At 34.3% G+C, this 19,111-nt stretch overlaps 3 protein-coding genes across 3 annotated transcripts; 1 reads left to right on the forward strand and 2 right to left on the reverse strand.

Annotated features, from left to right (window-relative positions):
* Positions 1-12,696: 12,696 nt before the first annotated feature.
* BDBG_16609 (uncharacterized protein) lies at positions 12,697-13,510 on the reverse strand. Its single transcript, XM_031724530.1, has 2 exons — positions 13,313-13,510; positions 12,697-13,253 (listed from the first exon to the last, which is right to left on the reverse strand). The coding sequence occupies exons 1-2, from the start codon at positions 13,448-13,450 to the stop codon at positions 13,137-13,139; spliced, it is 255 nt and encodes an 84-aa protein (XP_031577167.1). The 5' UTR covers positions 13,451-13,510; the 3' UTR covers positions 12,697-13,136.
* A 1,058-nt stretch (positions 13,511-14,568) lies between these two features.
* On the reverse strand, positions 14,569-14,781 carry BDBG_16610 (uncharacterized protein; the record flags this gene model as incomplete). Its single annotated transcript, XM_031724531.1, has 1 exon — positions 14,569-14,781. One exon carries the CDS (start codon positions 14,779-14,781, stop codon positions 14,569-14,571), a length of 213 nt encoding a protein of 70 aa, XP_031577168.1.
* A 306-nt stretch (positions 14,782-15,087) lies between these two features.
* Positions 15,088-18,810, forward strand: BDBG_02576 (uncharacterized protein). The gene is made up of 2 exons (XM_002627859.2): positions 15,088-15,654; positions 15,733-18,810. The coding sequence occupies exons 1-2, from the start codon at positions 15,330-15,332 to the stop codon at positions 16,938-16,940; spliced, it is 1,533 nt and encodes a 510-aa protein (XP_002627905.2). The 5' UTR covers positions 15,088-15,329; the 3' UTR covers positions 16,941-18,810.
* The last annotated feature ends 301 nt before the right edge of the window (positions 18,811-19,111 follow it).

The following is a 19,111-nucleotide window of genomic DNA, read 5'->3' on the forward strand; positions in this document are numbered from 1 at the left end:
AAGTCTCACTGAGACAGTTTGAGACTACTATCTAATCTTAAAACCATGTAATGATATTAATTAAATTGATAATAAGACTATCAAATATTCTGATTCTAGTTTCAGACACGGTTATATAGTTAGTCTAAGCTTGTCTTCTTTAATTAACTCTACAGTATTAACTGATTCTATTTCTATAAGTAAGTCTGTCAATACTGATCAGAAGTATAAATCTGACTCACAGACAGCTATGTATAGATTATGTCTTTAAAGTTATACAAGTCTTAAGTATATATTATCTGTAATATCTATAATATTTACAGTTTTTGTAAATCTTCTTCAAGTTCTAAAGAGATCTTATAATTCAAAGATAACTTTTATAAGTCTCTCAGTTCTCAGATCTGAGTTCTCACACTCTGCTTATTATAAGAGTAGATTCTCAGTTTTCATCACTCAGCTTATTCACTTTATAAGCTTTAAAGACACTACAGTGATCTGAGATTCTGAGCTCATTAATACTTCTCATACTTATAGAGTAGTAGTATCACAGTGTAATTCCTTCTTATAAGTATATATTTTCATTGAAGAAGTAACAGATTCAGATATCAGCTTTAAGACTCTTAAGAAGACTGTTACTAACTCTGTCTATAACTCTTTAAATTTCTATTTTAGTTTATCTGAACAGTTTATATAAAGATGTTCTGATGTGAAATAGATAAAGTAAAGATTCTTTTTCTTAATCTCTCTATTGTATACTCTATTTATAAGAGCTTATGAAGCTCTCTCTCTCTGCTCAGCAGTCAGATATAAATCTCTCTATATCTTATCATCTTTTTCAAATAAATCTGTTCTCTGTTATTATAACTTTTATAAAACTGATTAATAATCTGCTCTTCACAGATCTATGACTCTTACAGTGATTCATAAGTAATAAATAAGAGTTATCAGTTTCTTCAGAGTTAAAAACTTAGAGTCTTACTCAATGAGCTTATTCTGCATATCTTTATTCAGTCTTTCTATAAATATCATTGTTCAGATCTTGTTTCAGAGCTCTGTTTTCATAGATTTCAATTCATACTATAATTTTATAAAGTATTATAAGTAGTCTTTATCAGATTTCTCATCTCTTTTTCTAATATTGATAATTACAGCTTAGATATTCTCTGTCTCACTTATAAAGTTCTCTAACTTATTCTCTAGATAGATCTTAAGAATAGATTAGTAGAATCTCTCATAATTATTCTCTAGATAATTTAATTAATTTTTGACTTTAATATAGTAAAGATCTATTATTATATAGATAATAGCTTTTTCATCTTTTATATCACACAGCTGAACTTGTAATTCAATTTCAAATACAAACTTATAAAAGCTTTTATAGATTGTAGTTTAATAGATAATCTTAAGTAATCACAGCTTAAGAAAGTTTTTTTTCAGTTCATAGATATCTCTGAAGATTATGTTTAGAGACTCAGTTTAAGAGTGTTTATAAACAGTAAGTATTTCTTATAGAAAAATAGCTTAGTTTTATAAAAGATACTTAAGAATGTTCTTCAGTGAGATTGATTTATTCATAGATTTGAAGAGTTTCTCTGTCACAGATACAGAGTATAATATTTTATAAGTAATTAATAAGTTCTCTGAGACTTCTTTTATAGACATTATTTATAATTTAAGTGACTGCTTCTGAGTGTCTGTAGTAGAGTTCACAGAGATTAAAGTATGTAAGTTTCTAATTCTTTCAGTTATAATAAGTGATTACTGATTGACAGAGTTTGAAATGTAAGAATAAGTACTTACAGATAATTATTCAGATATTTACAGCTTGATATAATATATACTAATAGCTACTAGAAGTATTCACAGTAGAAAAATAAATATAGAGATTAAATATATAATAGTATTCAAGCTGAGTTATGAATAGTATTTATGAACATCAGTCTATATAGTTGTATATAGTCAAGAGCTGCTAACTCTATTAATTATATAAGAGATAGAAATAGAGATAAAGAATCTGTAAGAAGTAAGATTTCTTACATATAAAAAGACTCTAACAGCTGCTAATTAATTTACATATAAGAAGTCAGTATATACTTGTAATCTTACACTTACTTAAGCAATTTTTGAATTATAAAATCTGTCTTTAAAGATTTTATCAAAAGAATTAATATTATGAAAATTGAAAAAAAGAAATAATTAATGAAAATGATAATAAAGATACAGTGAACTAATGAATTTTACTTATATTTTTTAAACTTTGCAGTTATTACTATACAGATATCATTTTTAATAAGAAAATCAGAGTCTGATTAATATAATTAATTATTATTACATTTTTAAAAGAATTGAATATAAGAGAAAGCTCTGAGTAATGACTTATATATTATAGTATAATAAGAGAGAGTGTTAATAATTACTACACTTACTTTAATTATATATTACTTAATCTATTTAATAGTAGCTCAGTTACTAAGCTTAATATATATAATATCAATTCTCTTAAAATATTACAGTGTTTTTTGCATGAAAAAGTCGATTTTTCTATAATAAATAGAGAGATAACAAAGATTATAGAAGTGAAAGAATTGATAAACAAGATAAAAAAGAGATAAAATAATAAGATTAAAGTAGAGATAGAGAGTGAAAGTGATAAAAGTATGATTCGGAAGACGTATGACTATCGGATAATAACGCGGCCGCTTCTGAACTTGCTTACGAATGTAAAGAGGTCATAGCGGCCACTAATTAATTTAGCATAAAATATATAAGAAGCCGGCATACGCCTGTAATCATACACTGAGAAAGCAACCTTTGAATCACATCTAGTAGCATGTCTAAAAACTAGTGAGAAGTGCAGACTTCTTCAGAATGTGATAATTTCATTTATGAAGCAATTTGTAGTTATCATGTCAGTGTGGTTCTAGAATGTCTCAAAAGATAGTATACAAAGAGCAGTGAGCAGAAGAGCATCTGATTAATACTGCTTTGCTTATTAAGGAAAAACTCCACACTCAGATGAATGTCATGTATGTAAATGAATAAGATATGAGAAAGGAAGAGAAGTAGTAAATCAGATTCAAAGAAGATCACTCTTCACTGAGAGAAATAAAAGAAGAATGATCATCATCAGAGTTGTATAATAATAACAGAAATTATATAATAATATAGTAATATAATAATATAGTAATATAACAATAGACATTGTACAATCAATGAGAAATTACTGAAATGAATATCTTCTCTAGTTAATATAAATAATACTCTTCTCTGCTATCTGAACTGAAAGATATACAGAATCTCTCAGAGAGTTTACTCAAAGTAGTAAGAAAAGCAGCTGAAATCACTGAACTGAAATTGAAGCTCTGTATATATACAAGAATTCTAAACAAGATCAAGATCTTGTGTACACAGTGACAGACTGAGACAGAAGTTAAACAATAATTGACATTCACTGCAGATTAAGTATTCACTATGAAGAGTTTCACTGATGCAATCATTATCATCAATAAGAATAGAGAAGATCAGGTCTTAGATCTGCAGTGAGAGATCAAATATTTATATAGATAGACAACTATACAGAATCTGAAGATTTTATTATGATTATTCACAATCTCTTTAGAAGTATACACATCATTGAAGATCACTGTACAGAATGAGAATCTAAGTATGAAATATATTAAGTTAGAAGATTTGTCAGAGTTATCAAGCTTTAATAATGACTGAAAAAATAATGCTGTAATCAGCTGACTAAGTCGGATGCAATTATATTATCAGATTAAATATAAACTCACAGACAGATAGTTAACAGAATTCTAACAAGTCTTAAGATCTGCTGTATTTCTACATGAAAAAGTGAAGTCATTATAAATAGTTAATGAAAAGATGAATCTTGCAGATCTGAAGTGATATTCATTCTCATAAATATGAAATGAGTTTTTCAAATGAATCTTGTATAACTTTGAGAAAGTAAATATATAAGATAAGTGTTATAAACACTTCACTGAGTGTAGACAAGTAGATAATCTTACATTATACTTCATATACTTCAGTTTATACTATCTTATATTAAATAAAGAGCTTTCAACATCTTTCTATTTATAGATCTTCATTCATAGTCTTACATCTGAGTTGAGAGTGAAATGAAAATGCTTAACCTCATAATCAGACATGATAAAAGAAGCATATAATATTCTCATTATACAGAAATAAGTAAGTCAATTGTGACAGAAAATACTGTAATTAAGTATATCTCAGTAGAGAACAGATAATCAGACTTCTATAATACAAGTTACATATCTGAATGCAATAAATCTAGATCTGAATGTCATCACTAAAGCACTGAATCTCTTAAAAAAGGAATTCTCTGAGTGAAAATCTTGATATTATAAGCATCAAGCTTGCTTCAACTGCAGATGCTAAAATCATGATACAAAAGATTACACACAGTGTGCACAGTTAAGAGAAATAAGAAAGTCAAAAAACTAGCAGAATTAGTGAGCTTAGAGACACTTACTAATATTCTATGAAAAGTCTTCAAAGTGAAAGAGATACTTATATTAGATGATTCTCTGAATTCTACAAACACTAAGAGAAAGCAGACTTCTGAATGAGATGTGAGTGAGAATAATGAAGCAGACACTTATCTCAATGTCTTGAGACTCAAAATGTTAATATATAAGAAACACTTGAATAAGAATCAAGAGATGACTGTAAAAGTATTAGCAGACACAGAAGCTTCTATATAATATATTGATAATTATATAATTTGAAGACTGAAAGAGATCTGCTGAGTGAAGAATTTTTGATGTATAAGATTATCTGATAACTGGTATTTGATATTATCTGTAAGAGAAAGAGTTCTCTTGCACTTTGAAGAATGATCTTGCTATATTTGAGTGTGAGAGCTGTAGAATGTGAAATATAATCTTATTCTTAAACTTGATTGATTTCAAAGATTCAATCTGCAGATTCAATGATGTACATGTCATATACAGTTAATTAATAGAAAGAAAACAGTTCATACAATTCTACTAACTGATATGAGAAGGACATTTCACATCTCTGATATAGAAGAGTTAAATCTGCTTACACATTAATAAGCAAAGAGAACAATTTGTAAGACCTTATTCAAAAGCATTCTATATATCATACAGAACCTGGAAGTGAAGGAAATCAAGATAAAGAATATGTAAGAGAACAAGTGTATGAAGAAGCTTCTAAAGAAGTATGAGAAGATCTGCTGAACAGATCTTTTATCAGAATTGCTGCTGAAATGAGAATTCATATATGAGATTGACACAGAGAATGTGAAACCAGTCAATCAGAATGTATACTCTCTGTCACAAACACATCTCAAAGAACAGAAGTATCAGATCACAGATCTTCTAGAACATGATCTCATACAATTCTCATCAAGTGTATAAGACTTTTCAGTTCTATTCATGAAAAAGATAGATGAGAAGTAACAGATGTGTATTAATTATTGAGCACTCAATAAGCTTATAATCAAGAATAAATATTCACTGTCATGAATTCAATAACAGTTGAATATAGTTGAAAACACTCAATATCTATTAAAGATTAATCTTCTCTCAGAATACTGACAGATTCATATAGATAAACTATCAGTCTCACAAACTGCATTTAATATATAATGAGAAAAGTTTGAATTCTGAACAATGTTATTCAGTCTAATAAATACATCTGCTATCTTTCAAATGATGATAAATACAATTCTTTATAAACAGAATGAAATCTCATATCTTGTATATCTCAATGATATTCTAGTCTTTTCAAACTTATATAATGAACATCTGAAGTATCTTGATAAAGTGCTTACAACTCTAGCAGAGTATAAGCTTTATATTAAATCAACAAAGTGTGTGTTTGAAACAGAAGAGTTAAAGTTCATAGAATATGTAATAAGTGATAACTGTATACATCTCATTCTGAAGAAATTGAATATTATAGTAAATTAACTGCAGCTGAGAAATGTACACTATGTATAATAGTTTCTTAAGTTAATCTTATATTACTGCAGATTCATCAAGAATTTCATATAAATATCTACATCACTCTCAGATCTCTTAAGAGAAATAGATATAAATCTGTGAAAGAAGAAGTTTCAGTCAATTATCTGAAATATCACATGCAAAGAGGCTTTTCTCACACTGAGAGAATATATAATAACATTCTCAGTGCTTATTTAATCAGATTGTGATAAACCTTTCTATATTAAGACAGATACATCTGAATAAGCTATCAGAGACACTCTTCTACAGATGAGTAAGAACAGCAAGCTGCACTCAGTAATATATAATAATAGAAAACTATCAGACACTGAGCTCAATTATTCAGTGTATGAAAAGAAATTACTAGTGATTAAGCATACACTGATATTGTAGAATAGATATATTAACAACAGATATATAATAATGATAAACACAGATTATGAAAGTCTTGTCTATCTATAATTAATAATAAAATCTTTCAAATGCTTAGTATGTTAAATCTTAGAGTTTTAAGTGTATAATCTTCATATTAAATACTGAAAGAGATCAGACACTGTGATATCTGATGTAATCAGTTACAGACTCAATTTCATGAGTGAGAGTTCTGTAAATCAGATATAAGAGAAGTTTGTATTAAATACACTGAGAGAGTGTAAGAAATCAGAATGAGTAAACATTATAATCTCTCACTTGAAGAATGACAAGATGTCAGATAACAAGTATCTCATAAGAGTAGTAGAAGAGATGCTTCTGAACTTCAAGCTGAGAAAATTGAAAAATGATGTTGTGCTTTATCATAATCTAGAATATATGAAAGCTCTCTATTTAGAACATTTATTTAGACATGACTTGATGACTTACATGCATAAGAAATTCAGTCACTTAAAAAGTTCTGAACTTATGAGTGTACTTAAATCAAGAGTATACTGGCCAAGTATGACTGAGAACATTCAGATGTATGCTTACAAGTGCTTGAATTATCAGATTATGAAAGAATTTAAGAAAGAATTAGAATGTAAGAAAGTACAATATCAGATAAAGTGTATAATACAACTGTTTAAATGATAAGAGATGAACCTTATAGACATATTATCATGAATGTCAAATGAAAATCAATGAATAATCACTGCTATTGATTACACTACTGACTGACCAGTTATAAAAGCAGTTTCAGAGATAATAGAGAAGATGATGATGAAGTTTCTATATAATAAGATCTATATCAACTATGAAATACTGTATGAGATTCTAACTGATAACAGTGTGAATCTTATAAAAGAAGTAGTGAGACATTTCATGAGCCAGTTATAGATAAGATATTATAGAACAATGTTATATTATTCACAGATGAATAAGAAGATGAAATGCTTAAATGAAATCTTAAGCAACATGCTGATGAAATATCTAGTGAGCAAGCCTATGAGACTATAAGATGAATATCTCAGACAGATGCTATTGACTACACAGATTTAACAGCATGCAGTCTTCAAGTGTTCATTATTCTATCTGTTGTATGAATTGCATCCGCGCATTCTGAAGAATGTTTCAGAAGAGAGAAGAGAGGAAACAGCAGTTACAGATATAACAGTCACAGACATAGAATCAAGATTGAAAGAGATCAGTCATGCATGTGTAAAAGCTAATAAGTTACTTCTGAACTGAGCAATTCAATTGAAAAGAATATGAGACTCACTAGTTAAAGAATCAAGTCTTAAGATAGAAATATGAGTTCTTATACATAATGAGAGTTCTGAGAAGTTTTAACCTAGATGATTTGAGTTATATAAAATACTCAAATCACATTCTCTGAGAATATACACATTGAAAGAATCAGAGGAACAGATCTTATATAACTTAATAAATAATTCATGACTTATGAAAGTAAAGATGTATGATCTGAGTGAATTATAATTATTCATAGCACTATTATCAGTGTTGAAAAAGAAGAGACTTACAATTAAAAAGTCTTATAAAGTAAGAGAAATTATAGATGCTTATAAATCAGATAATCTCACTTATTCTGATCTTTTCATAATTATAAGAAAAGAATGAGAAGTAATAAAGAAATCAGATAAATATCATACTTTAATAAGTGATAAGACTGTAGCTGATTGTATAATAACACACTGCAGACAGTAGATACAATATGACAGAGAGCAGTCTCAAAGCAGCAGACTTGTATATGAGTCAGGTTACAGAAGAAAAAGAAATTCAGAGTTGAATTTGACTGTTTACATCAGTTCAATTACAGAGACAATAGAGGATAAAGCATCTGAAATATTTATAAATACATGAGACTAAGCTATCTTGATCTCTGAGAACACTCAGAGATTGAGTGAGATTAGTTTTAATGAGCTGTTTACTGTAGTGATCTGAGTGAGTGAAGAGAGACAGTATAATATATGAGACAGAATTACAAAAGATGAAAGCTGCTGAATCTAGTCACTAAACACTGTATCATATAGAGATTGTGTAAGAGTAGTGACTAGTAGATAAAGAAAAAGTGTAAGAAAAGAGAAATGAATTAATCATCAACTGTAAGAGTCAGTTATAAAAGATAAATGTTATCATACACATCTCATTCATTTTTATATATCATACATTTAATCTATTTTCAATGCCACACTATCTGAAAAACATTAAAAATAAAGAAAATCTCAAAACTTGAGATCTGTAAGAAATTCAAGAGCTGCAAGCTGCTCTTGTAATAATACTGTATATATCTCTGATTTCTCTATCACTCTGTGTATGACATTAATGTCATTTATCACAAGATTGACTGAAATATCAATATAGAAATGTGTATGCATACATGTAGAAAAATTGAAGAAGAGTGTAAGATCTGCAGAATCAGAAGTTAGAGCAGAAAGAGTAGAGATAGAAGAAATGAAAGAAGAAGAAGATATAGAACTGAATAAATAACAGTAAAAGTCATCTGAGACTGAACACTTATAATCTGATATACACACAACCTTCTCTGCAGAAGAGAAAGAGAAAGTAATAAGAGAAGCTTAAGAGTGAAAGAGAGTAGTCTTGACAGTGTTATTATCTTTGATTAAAATGATCTCTGACACTGAAGCAACTAAGAATTATTATTAGTGTATAAAAATCATAAAATCAGAGATAAGAACAGTTACTGAATGAACACTCACTGATCTTAGAGTTGTATATATAATTATAATATGCACAGGGCTTCTCAGAAAGAGAGAGAGAGACACAGAGAAATGCAGAAAGCAGAATTAGACTGACCGTGTGACCGTGTCTGAAACCAGGACCAGATTTTTTGATAGTTTCATTACCAATTCAACTGATCCCATTACATGGTTTTAACATTAGATAGTAGTCTTATACTGTCTCAGTGAGACTTACTGTCTACTCTTATCACATTTTTCAAATGAGACCATGATTTTCACTTCTCAATTTAAATTATTTTTATTGCTTTAAATGACTTTAAATCTCATTTGAGTGTTACCAAAAAGCGTTACTTTTTAAAAAATTAAAAATAGGCTAAAAAAAACCTTAAAATGTCTAAAAATAGTAACTTTATGTCAAGAATGAGACTAAATGAAACCAAATGAGATCACTTTCTCATTTTTTTCAAGTCATGGTTTCATTTTAAGATCTGATATATAGTCACTTTGCATGTTTTTTTAATAGCTAGTCCCAGCGGGATTCACGCCAAGAAATGTATGAGATCAGATCAAATGGAACCAAATGTGAAATTCATGGTCCCAGCGGCCAGTCTAAGCAGAATACAGTATACAAACAGCTTATTCTTATAACAACATCTTAGACAAGATATACAAGTCTCACATCTGTGAGTGTAAAAGAGTACAATATTCATATTCCTTTTTCTGAAAATATGAATATCTTTTATCTGTATCATGAAGTTGAATAATAGATACTAGAGAATAGACTGATACAGATCTATCATTCTGAAGATATTCATCAGAGTAAATGTACTCATAATATTAAATTTAATAATTATAAAAAGTTTCTTGATATCTGTGAATATCATGACTTCATATATAATAAAACTCATAATGATTTTCTCTAAGAACAGAAAAATCAGTGTCAGAAAGAAAAGATGAAAAAGAAAACAACTTATAATTTTAATACTGTTGAGAGAGAGAGTGATTCTCTGATATAAATAAATAATTGTCTTATTATAAATATTTAAAATGAATATAATAATCAGTGTTCACAACTGAGCTTTAGATAGTTATATTATATACAGTTTTCATACAATAAATTGTTTTAGAAGTTGATAAGAAGAGTGAAAGTATATATACAGAGAAATATAGTTCATTAAGTCTATACAATATCTTCTTGAAACAGAGAGAGCTGATAATGAAAGCAGAGATAACAGAATCAGAGAGAACAGAAGTAGTGAGAGTAGAGATTATAAGAATAGAAATAGCAGAAGTGAAAGAATCAGACACAGAGATAAATATAGAAGATTGAGAGAAAGTGATAGAGAAAGAAACAGAGAGAGCAGAGAGAGACATAGAAGACTCAGTTATACATAGTACAGATAATTTCTTTATTATTATATTCTTCAAGTTCTCAATCAATGATTCAATATTGAGATCATAATTATCAGCAGATGCAGATCTGTTAACATGTGAAGATTCTATATAAATTAAAATATCAGTATCTGTAGATATATAATACAATCAGAAAAACATGATCAGATACTACTGAAGAAAAGAGAATCAGAAATGTATAAGAAGATGAAGAAGATATGTCATTTATAGTAGTACATTCTGATAATTGTTAAAAGATAAACAAGTTCTGATCATATTTCACAATGTATTACACTTACTGCTAATAAACTGCCTGATATAAACACTATGAGAACACTTGTTATAAGAACAGAAAGCTATTATCAGAAATATATACAATGTGATAAATAAACAGATAGAAAGAGTTAAACAGAAGAAGAGATAGAAATCTTGAATAAGATAATAATATTCAATAATGACAATGATGAAGAAGATGATTAAAGAATGAGAAAAGTTAGTGAATGAGAGATGTAATATAGTGAAAGTTTCTTTGTAAGAGTGTACACAGAATACTAGCTGAATCAGAGATAGATTATATAATTATGAAACACTAGTGACAAGCTAATCTGCATGAAGCTAGAGCATACAATATGATTACATAAGTGTGACTGAATCTGATGAGAGAGAATGTAATTCAGAAGAATGTACAATCATCAGATAATAACACAGTCACTTTCAAACTTGCTTACAAATGTAAAGAGGCCATAGCAGCCACTAATTAATTTAGCGTATGATATATAAGAAGCCGGCGTACGCCTGTAATCGTACGCTGAGGAAGCAATCTTTGAATCACAAAAGAAGCTGTAGAGCAGTAAAAACAGTAATAGTAATAAAGAGAGTAAATGTGAAAGAAGTAGTAAAGTTAGTAGAGATGATAGAAATGATAAAAAAGAGATAGAAGTGAAAGAAATGATAGAGATAATAAGAGAAAGAGTGATAAAATCAGAGTAGAAATAAGATAAAAGTAATAGAGAGAGCTGCGGAGCGGTAGAGACAGTGATAATGATAGAGAAAGTAAAGATAAAAGAAGTGATAGAGATGATAGAGACAGTGATGATAGTAAAGAGAATAGAGATAATAGAGATGATAGAGAGAGAGTTAAAGTGAAAGAGATAAAGATATAAAGTGAAAGTAATAAAGAGTGCTACAGAGTGTTACAGATAATGATGATGATAAAGAGAGTACATAATAAGATACTACTACATATTTTTAATAAGATGCATGTAATGTCACATTACAGTATTTTTTACATGAAAAAGTTGGTTTTTCTATAATAAATAGAGAGAAGAGAGAAGAGAGATACAGAGAGCACTATTAAAAGAATTACACCGGTAAAAAGACAGCTAGACAGTGTTACAAATCTTGGCAGAAATTCACACTGTAATTTATACTGAATATTCAGTTCTTGATTATTCATTGTCTTCACTGTCATCTTTTTAATATGTAATCTGCCTGTCAATCTCATCTCACAGTCAGATAAGTATTCTACTTCTTTATCTACTTATACTATCTTTCTTCTCTATATTCATTATCATTTTCTAACTCTATAAACTTTATTAATCATGTTAAATTTTTGTAAGAATAGTATCTTTAATACTACTACTTTTCTGAGTTATTCAGTCAGATTTGAGAGTATCTCTAAGTCATTTATTATGAAGTATAATATGTGATAGTTCAGAATTAAATTCACATTCAATTGCATATTTATATATACAGTTGATTTGACTCTTTGAGATCTGTGTGATTTTCATGATTTCAGTATTTAACTTGTTAAAATAAAGTGATTTAAGAGTCATTATAAGAGCTCTTGTAGCCAGACAATCTCATATAAATAGAATGCAGACTGATTAGAAGCTAAATATAATTACTCATTAAAACATAGTGATATTTCTTAGCTGTATCAATTGAATCTGAGCGGCGCAATTCTTTTGATAGCGCTCTCTGTAGAGAGAAGAGAGATAAATAGAGAGATATCTTTACTAGTAATAATTATGAAAAGTACTTAAATAAAATATTATTAATATAATTCTGATGAGCAGAGAGCTTAATGTCTGACACTGTACTAGATCAATTGAACTTAAGCTTATCTATAAAATGAGAATTCATTGACAGTATCAAGATTCTAATAGAGTTTCTAGAATGTGAGCATGGTCAGGTCTGCAGCTAGATATATAGAACAGAGTTTCAATCTCTCAGAGTCTCAAATCTAATCTATGACATCATTGAAGATGCCATTCCGAATAAGAATAGTCTGCAAGTTTCTGCAAGCTTCCGCAATCTTGTGATATCTCATATCTTCTTTCTATCTGAAATAGCTTGCTCCGTGGCGGGGCCTTGCCACCCCCGCCCAGGGCACGTTACAGTTGTGGTTGTGATAATAATGCTGCGATGAGGCGCGCCAACCACGGATGTGGGGAGCGAAGGCACGTGCACCCCTCCAAACCACTCATCAAGGGCCAAAAGAAAGAATGCGTGCCCAGCGTTCCGACGACGTGTTGCGCAGTTGTAATAAGCAGCGGGTCTTGAGCGGGGGCGGAAGCAGGCGGAAGACAAGCCCTAGGTGAAGCCAAGCTGAGCTAAGTTAAGCTCTAGCAGGGCCAGAATAACGGGCGTGGAATGGGAATGGAGCCACGTTCCATGCGAAGTCTGTTTCACTGAAGCCGGGCCTGGCTCTGGGCGAGATCGTTCTTTGGCCTTCCTTTTTTTATGTTTTCACTTTGTTTTTGCTTTGTTTTTGCTGTGGTAACTGTTACTTACAATGTAGATGTGGGATGATGTTTTTGGCAAGAGAAGCAAGCAAAGAAAGCAAGAAGCCGGAAAACCAGAAAAGAAGAAATAAACGCTGAATTCGACACTGTTTCTTTCTTCTTCTTTCCTGCTTCTCTTTGTCTGCATGGAGGCGGTGGGCTTTGACTCCCTCTCAGGTCAGGGGCCTGCTTGTGCTGTAGCACCAGGACTTCTTTTCGTTTTTATTATTATTTATTTTCGGGAACTGCATGTTTTTTCAGATGATGTGTGGTATATATAACTATATATATATATATGGGGTTGATCATTTTCGTCAGGATAGGATACCATACCGGCAGCAAACCGGATATAGCATCAGCATGATTATTAAAGGGTAAGCTAAATAAATAACTAATGAATAATAATAAATAGACATTGGAATAAAGTAGAAATAAGAATAAACACCAGCAAGCCAGCTAAAACCTTCCTGGCGGTCTGTCTGTTTGTGTTTGTCCCTCCCGCCTCCCGCCGAAATAGTATTCCTCCACTTTAAACCTTCGTCATTCTCCGCCTCTTGGGGCATATTTTCTCTTTTCTTCTTCTCCTCCTCCTCCTCCTCCTCTTGTCTCCCCTCTCCTCTGACTTACTCGTTCCTTAAAAATAAAACAATAATACTCCACTCGCTTTCTTCCGCTCTTACAACACAAATAATCCGCAGCTGGACCGATTCCCTATTGGCGGCAAGCGTACTGGCGTGAGCTCTGTCCTGCGCGGTTGGTTGGGTGCAAGGGCTGAAGAAGTTACTGGGGCTGTTGCATTTTGCATTTTGCATTTTGCGCTGGACGTCTGTAAGTGGCTGCTTTGTTTCTTTTTTCTCTCACTACTTTCCTTTTCTTTTCTTTTTCCATTTTCCCTCCCTGTCAAGTTCCAAGTTTGTTGCCCGATTCCTGCCATGCCTTGCCTGGGCTGCGGTGGACAACTCAGGCGCTTGCCACAGGCACACATACATCGATCTATCTGTACTCCGTACAAACGAGAGAGATACGGTCAGTCACCGTCACACTCTACTTCTCCCCTTGATGCCTCCTCCTCTCCTTATTATTATTATTAGCCTTTCTGTTGTTCGTCTATGACGTCGTCGGTGACATCTGTCCTGGCTATTCATTCCCCTGTGTCTGCTGGTGTGCTGTCCCCACAGAGAGGGGGGGAGAGAGAGAGAGAGAGAGAGAGAGAGAGAGAGAGAGCTTCAGCGCTCGCCCTGTCACCCCCGTCACATATTTCTACCCTCACTTTTTCCTCGTCCAGCCGATTGGAAGATCCTCCTCGCTCTCCAGTTCGTGCTTCATGTCAATCAATGCTGCTTGTTCCCGCTGGGCAACTCTGCAGATCCCGTTGACTTTTAAGAAATCGCTGACCTCCTGGATCCATCCAGCCTCTCGCTCTCCCACTTCTTCTCGCTCGTCTTTAAATACAATCACCCCAATCTCTGCCGCTGTCATCGTCTCCATCTCCGTCAAGCTAGTATTTCTGAGATTTAGGCCCTGACACTTCTACATCAATGAGTGTTGCCTCCCCTTTTCATATTCCTTGAGCAAGCCGTCGAATCCAATCCTGCTGCCAAAAGCCTACGTTAGCGCACGAAAACCACCATCCATCCATCTTAGTGTAACGGAGACTACAACAAGCAACATCCACCGCTCTGGTTCTTTGTCAGTCAGGGTTATAAGAAACATCCCACCGTGAAAACAGGAACCCCACGCTCTGTTTTTCTGTTTTTGTTATTAGTCTTGCTCGCAACTGGCAGCAACACATACACAAAAAAAAAAAAAAAAAAACACATTGACCAACTCCTCACATTACCCGTTGGGCTCCCATCCACCCACCGCCACGTATTTTATCGCGTGTCCGGCTTATCGCCCGCGCACGTTCGTTCTCTCCTGCTACGAAGTAACAACGAATCGCACTCACTCAACTTCGTACACACAAGACGTTTACATCATGCTATAAAGCCTTTATTTAAAAAGAGGAGAAATACTACTTCAAGACTATGGTTCTTCTATCGCAGCTTTTTGAAACAGACAGACGCGAATGCTCGGAACGAAGCATGGAATCAAGCCAACCCCCTCCCTACGCTAGCCCCTCACCTCAGTCTCCCCAGTCTGTCGCGTCATCCAACCCGGGTTCGCCCGCTGTATCTCTCTTCTCCGCAAGAGCCCATAACAGATTCCCCAGCTCCGCGTCTTCGTTAGCCTCTTCTCCTGGCTTGGGGAGCCTTATAGAAGGATATAGCACTATGAAGACCCCGCTGACCGACGTCAAAGAGGACCCACTTGAGCTCGATACGAGTCTGGTTGACGGAAGCCCTTATTTTGGTGAGCCCTACTGTCGTTCGCAAACTGGGGACAACAAGCATTGTTTTCCGTCTTCTAACATCTCTGGTGAAATTGTAGCGCACTTCAACCAGGTTCACGCGGACGATGGCTATTCCGCAGTGCTGGAATACGATCTTTCAGACGACGTGGTGGAAAAGCCGAGCTCACCCAAGAAGCGAAAGTCGGATGGCAGCACAGCTACATCCTTTCGCGGCATCTCTCGCTTAAGCAACCGATTTACTTCCATGTCGTCGAAATGGAAACACAAGCAAGGAATAGATACGGCAGTCTTGGAAAAATATGATGAATCGCTGAGATCGCGTGCAAATTCTGCAACGTCGACGTTGGTGAGCCCGACAGTTAGCTCACTCTCCATCCGACAAGGCCACACATCCCCCTCTCCAGCAAGAACAGCTTTTGAAGATCGGTTACATGAGAGTGGTATTCATCCCATAGACATCGACATGGCCAATCGACAGGGTATAATAGACACAGAGCCAAAGGCAACCACACCTTTACTGCCACCTTTGATGGTGAACCTTCCGAATCGGGATAACATATCGCCCACACAGTCACCACTACAGTCCCCCTCCGTAGCTGATGTGACTGACAGCAACTCGCACCCAAATACAACCCACAACTCCCTCGACGCTTCCAGAGCGACATGCCTACCTTCACCACCGCTATCCAAACAGGCCTCTGTATCATCCATCAGTCGACAATTGGCAGGAGCCAGAACTCAGGTTCAAGATCTCTCCCCAGTCGCAATGCCAGAGACGGATGACGAGTGGTCCGACAAGCTAGGCCATGCGAATTTCACCATCCGACCTGAACCCTATCTCCCCACCTCCCGAACGCTCGAAGCCTTCGAGGAGCACAGGAACAATTGGGCGCTTGCCCGCTGCAATTACGCGAAACATCTCACTCGCATTGCAGAGCACTACGGCGCAACATCCAACATCTACCGGCTCACGGAGGAGAAATGGGATTCGGTGGAGGCTGGATGGAGAGGGAACCACAACGAACTCGTCGCAGGTTTGGAAGACGGCAGAGGTAATCCTGTCAGCTTGCTACACAAACCGGACATCTCCAGCGTCGAAGCCATCAAAATCCCACAGCTGGACGATAAAAGCAAGTTTCCTGACCGTGGTGATGAGGATATTGTTGGACCAATGTCTGTGGCGCCTGTTCTTCAACGATCTTCGTATCCGTCGGGCAAATCGTTACGGAAGAGAACGTTCTTTAAGTTCTTGCAAGATCTGTTCACCCCTGGGATAAAAGCCTGACAGACGTCGATAAAGCTGCGCTGGCCATCATCCCATCCTGTGACCTTGTATCATAATTGGTTGCCATTTCCCCGTCGCCTTTTTGTTCGGATTTCAATTTTCATTTATTACTTTCTTCTGTTTCTCACATACATACAAGTCCCGCTCTCGCTTCTCGTTGATTCAAATGTCCCCTTCTCTTCCTTGTACAAACTAATCTATCCACATGCCTTCTTTTATTTCGTTGGCTTTATCCCTCAATTGTCAAGTGAAGTGTTTTCACAACACGACATCGTCGACTTTTGGGGAATAGCCGTGATTTCGTCCCTTCGTCCTTTCCATTCCTTACAGCTCATTACCATGCGACGACCGATCATGTTGGACGATGAATGATGACGCTCCTTTATAATGCTGCTTTTGCTAGAGATACCCACCTTTTACGCTCCTTTTATTATTAGACACACATACACAGTGAGAGGGAGACGTTCCCCTATTGATTCACCCTAGACCATATTTTATGCCCTATAATTATAATTCATTTATTACACCGCTTATATCTAGACCTCTTCTTTACATTTATATATCCGTCCTGCTTTTCTGCACAATTTACTATACGAGCTATTTTTCAGTACTTTTTATTTTTATTTTTTATCGATAGATAGTTGTTTTTGCACCCCACCCCATACCATTGTGAGAGACGCCTTGCGCTCACGCTAAAAAGGGCCTACCTGCCTTCTTATTTTTTAAAAATGTTAATTTTCTATATAATGAGGTGACTGCGAAGCGATGAATTTCGGATTCGGCTGCTGAAGAGAATGATGAGAGGGACCAGAGGGTAAGGAAATACCCGAAGAGCTCGAGCTGCAGCTTGTTCCAAGGAATCATATCATCCCTCTTTCCCCTTCCTTTTCCCTCATTGAACCCAATCACGCCAAATGGGCATGGGCGGGGTTGGTTTGCACTCCATTCCCATACTGATATCTCGCGGGTGCCTCGGACAGTTGGGTTTATTACACCAGACGGATGGGATGAATGGTATACATATATTGGTTAGAATTTCCTATAGACCCGGTTTCAGTCTACCTATCTCATCTCCCAATGTTCTATATATCATCGCGCGCGGTGTGTGCACTTTCGTCTTCCCTTATTTTTTTATTTTTTTTTTCTGCATCATTTCTTTTTCATGCCGAATACCACCAACCATCAACCAACCAACCATCCCGCCCAACACATACATGTACATATCTTCAAAAGTGTTTCCCCCCCACTACTCCCACCCCAAGATGCCTGCGTCTAATCCATAATAACTCTATTCTGGCCGCTCGATATTATCTATTAACCCATCCGCTCTGCCTTACTTTGCCACTCAGCCACTGACGCTCAACCCAACCCTCAACTTTGTCCTCCCAACATGTTTCATCATAGACATAGACCATACAGGGCTCTTTATTTTATTTCGCTGATTCATTCATTCATTCGCTAATTTGGAAAAAGAGGGCTCTTGGAAACGGTGAGAAAAGGGGTAAGTGAGGAGGAAGCTGTTGGGAGTGGTGAGTGTTTTTATTGTGGGAGTCTGGTGTGGGGCGTGTTGGGTGGAGGTTGCTTGTTGGTTAGAGGTATTGAGGCTTTGCAAATGATGATGAGATGATTAGATAGTACATCTGAATCATGATGAGTGAATGGATGAATATATGTCATGATTTGTGAGTTACTATTTATAGAGTATCACATACGAACAATATTGTGGCGGATGTACGGAGTATTGCTTCCGAAAACAGAATTTTCTCAGCCCCCCTCTGAAAATTAGTAGCAAGAAAAATCAAAATATCCATGTTTCTCTAGAATCATTCAATTATCATTCAATACATATCTTGCTTACTTTTACCATCAATATGCTATTTTAACTCAGTGATTTCATTGGTAATAAAATTATACATCTTTTTTAATGAAGGTATTTTCAGAGTAGTTGAATTGCTGCTACATGACTTTTAATAAAGAGCTTGCAATCACTGACTATATGAATCAGCAACTGTAAGCAAGTATGAGCAGAAGCAGTTGACTTACAGAGAGACAATTATACATCTCTTTTAATTACTGCTTCACTCAAGTAAATGTTTGTAATCTGATAGAGTAGCTGTGTAACTAGAAAATGAGATCTACATACAAGATTAAAAGTGTTTTATACTGAAGAT

The sequence above is a fragment of the Blastomyces gilchristii genome (genome assembly GCF_000003855.2).
Source record: "Blastomyces gilchristii SLH14081 genomic scaffold supercont1.3, whole genome shotgun sequence".
Taxonomy (NCBI): Eukaryota; Fungi; Ascomycota; class Eurotiomycetes; order Onygenales; family Ajellomycetaceae; genus Blastomyces; species Blastomyces gilchristii.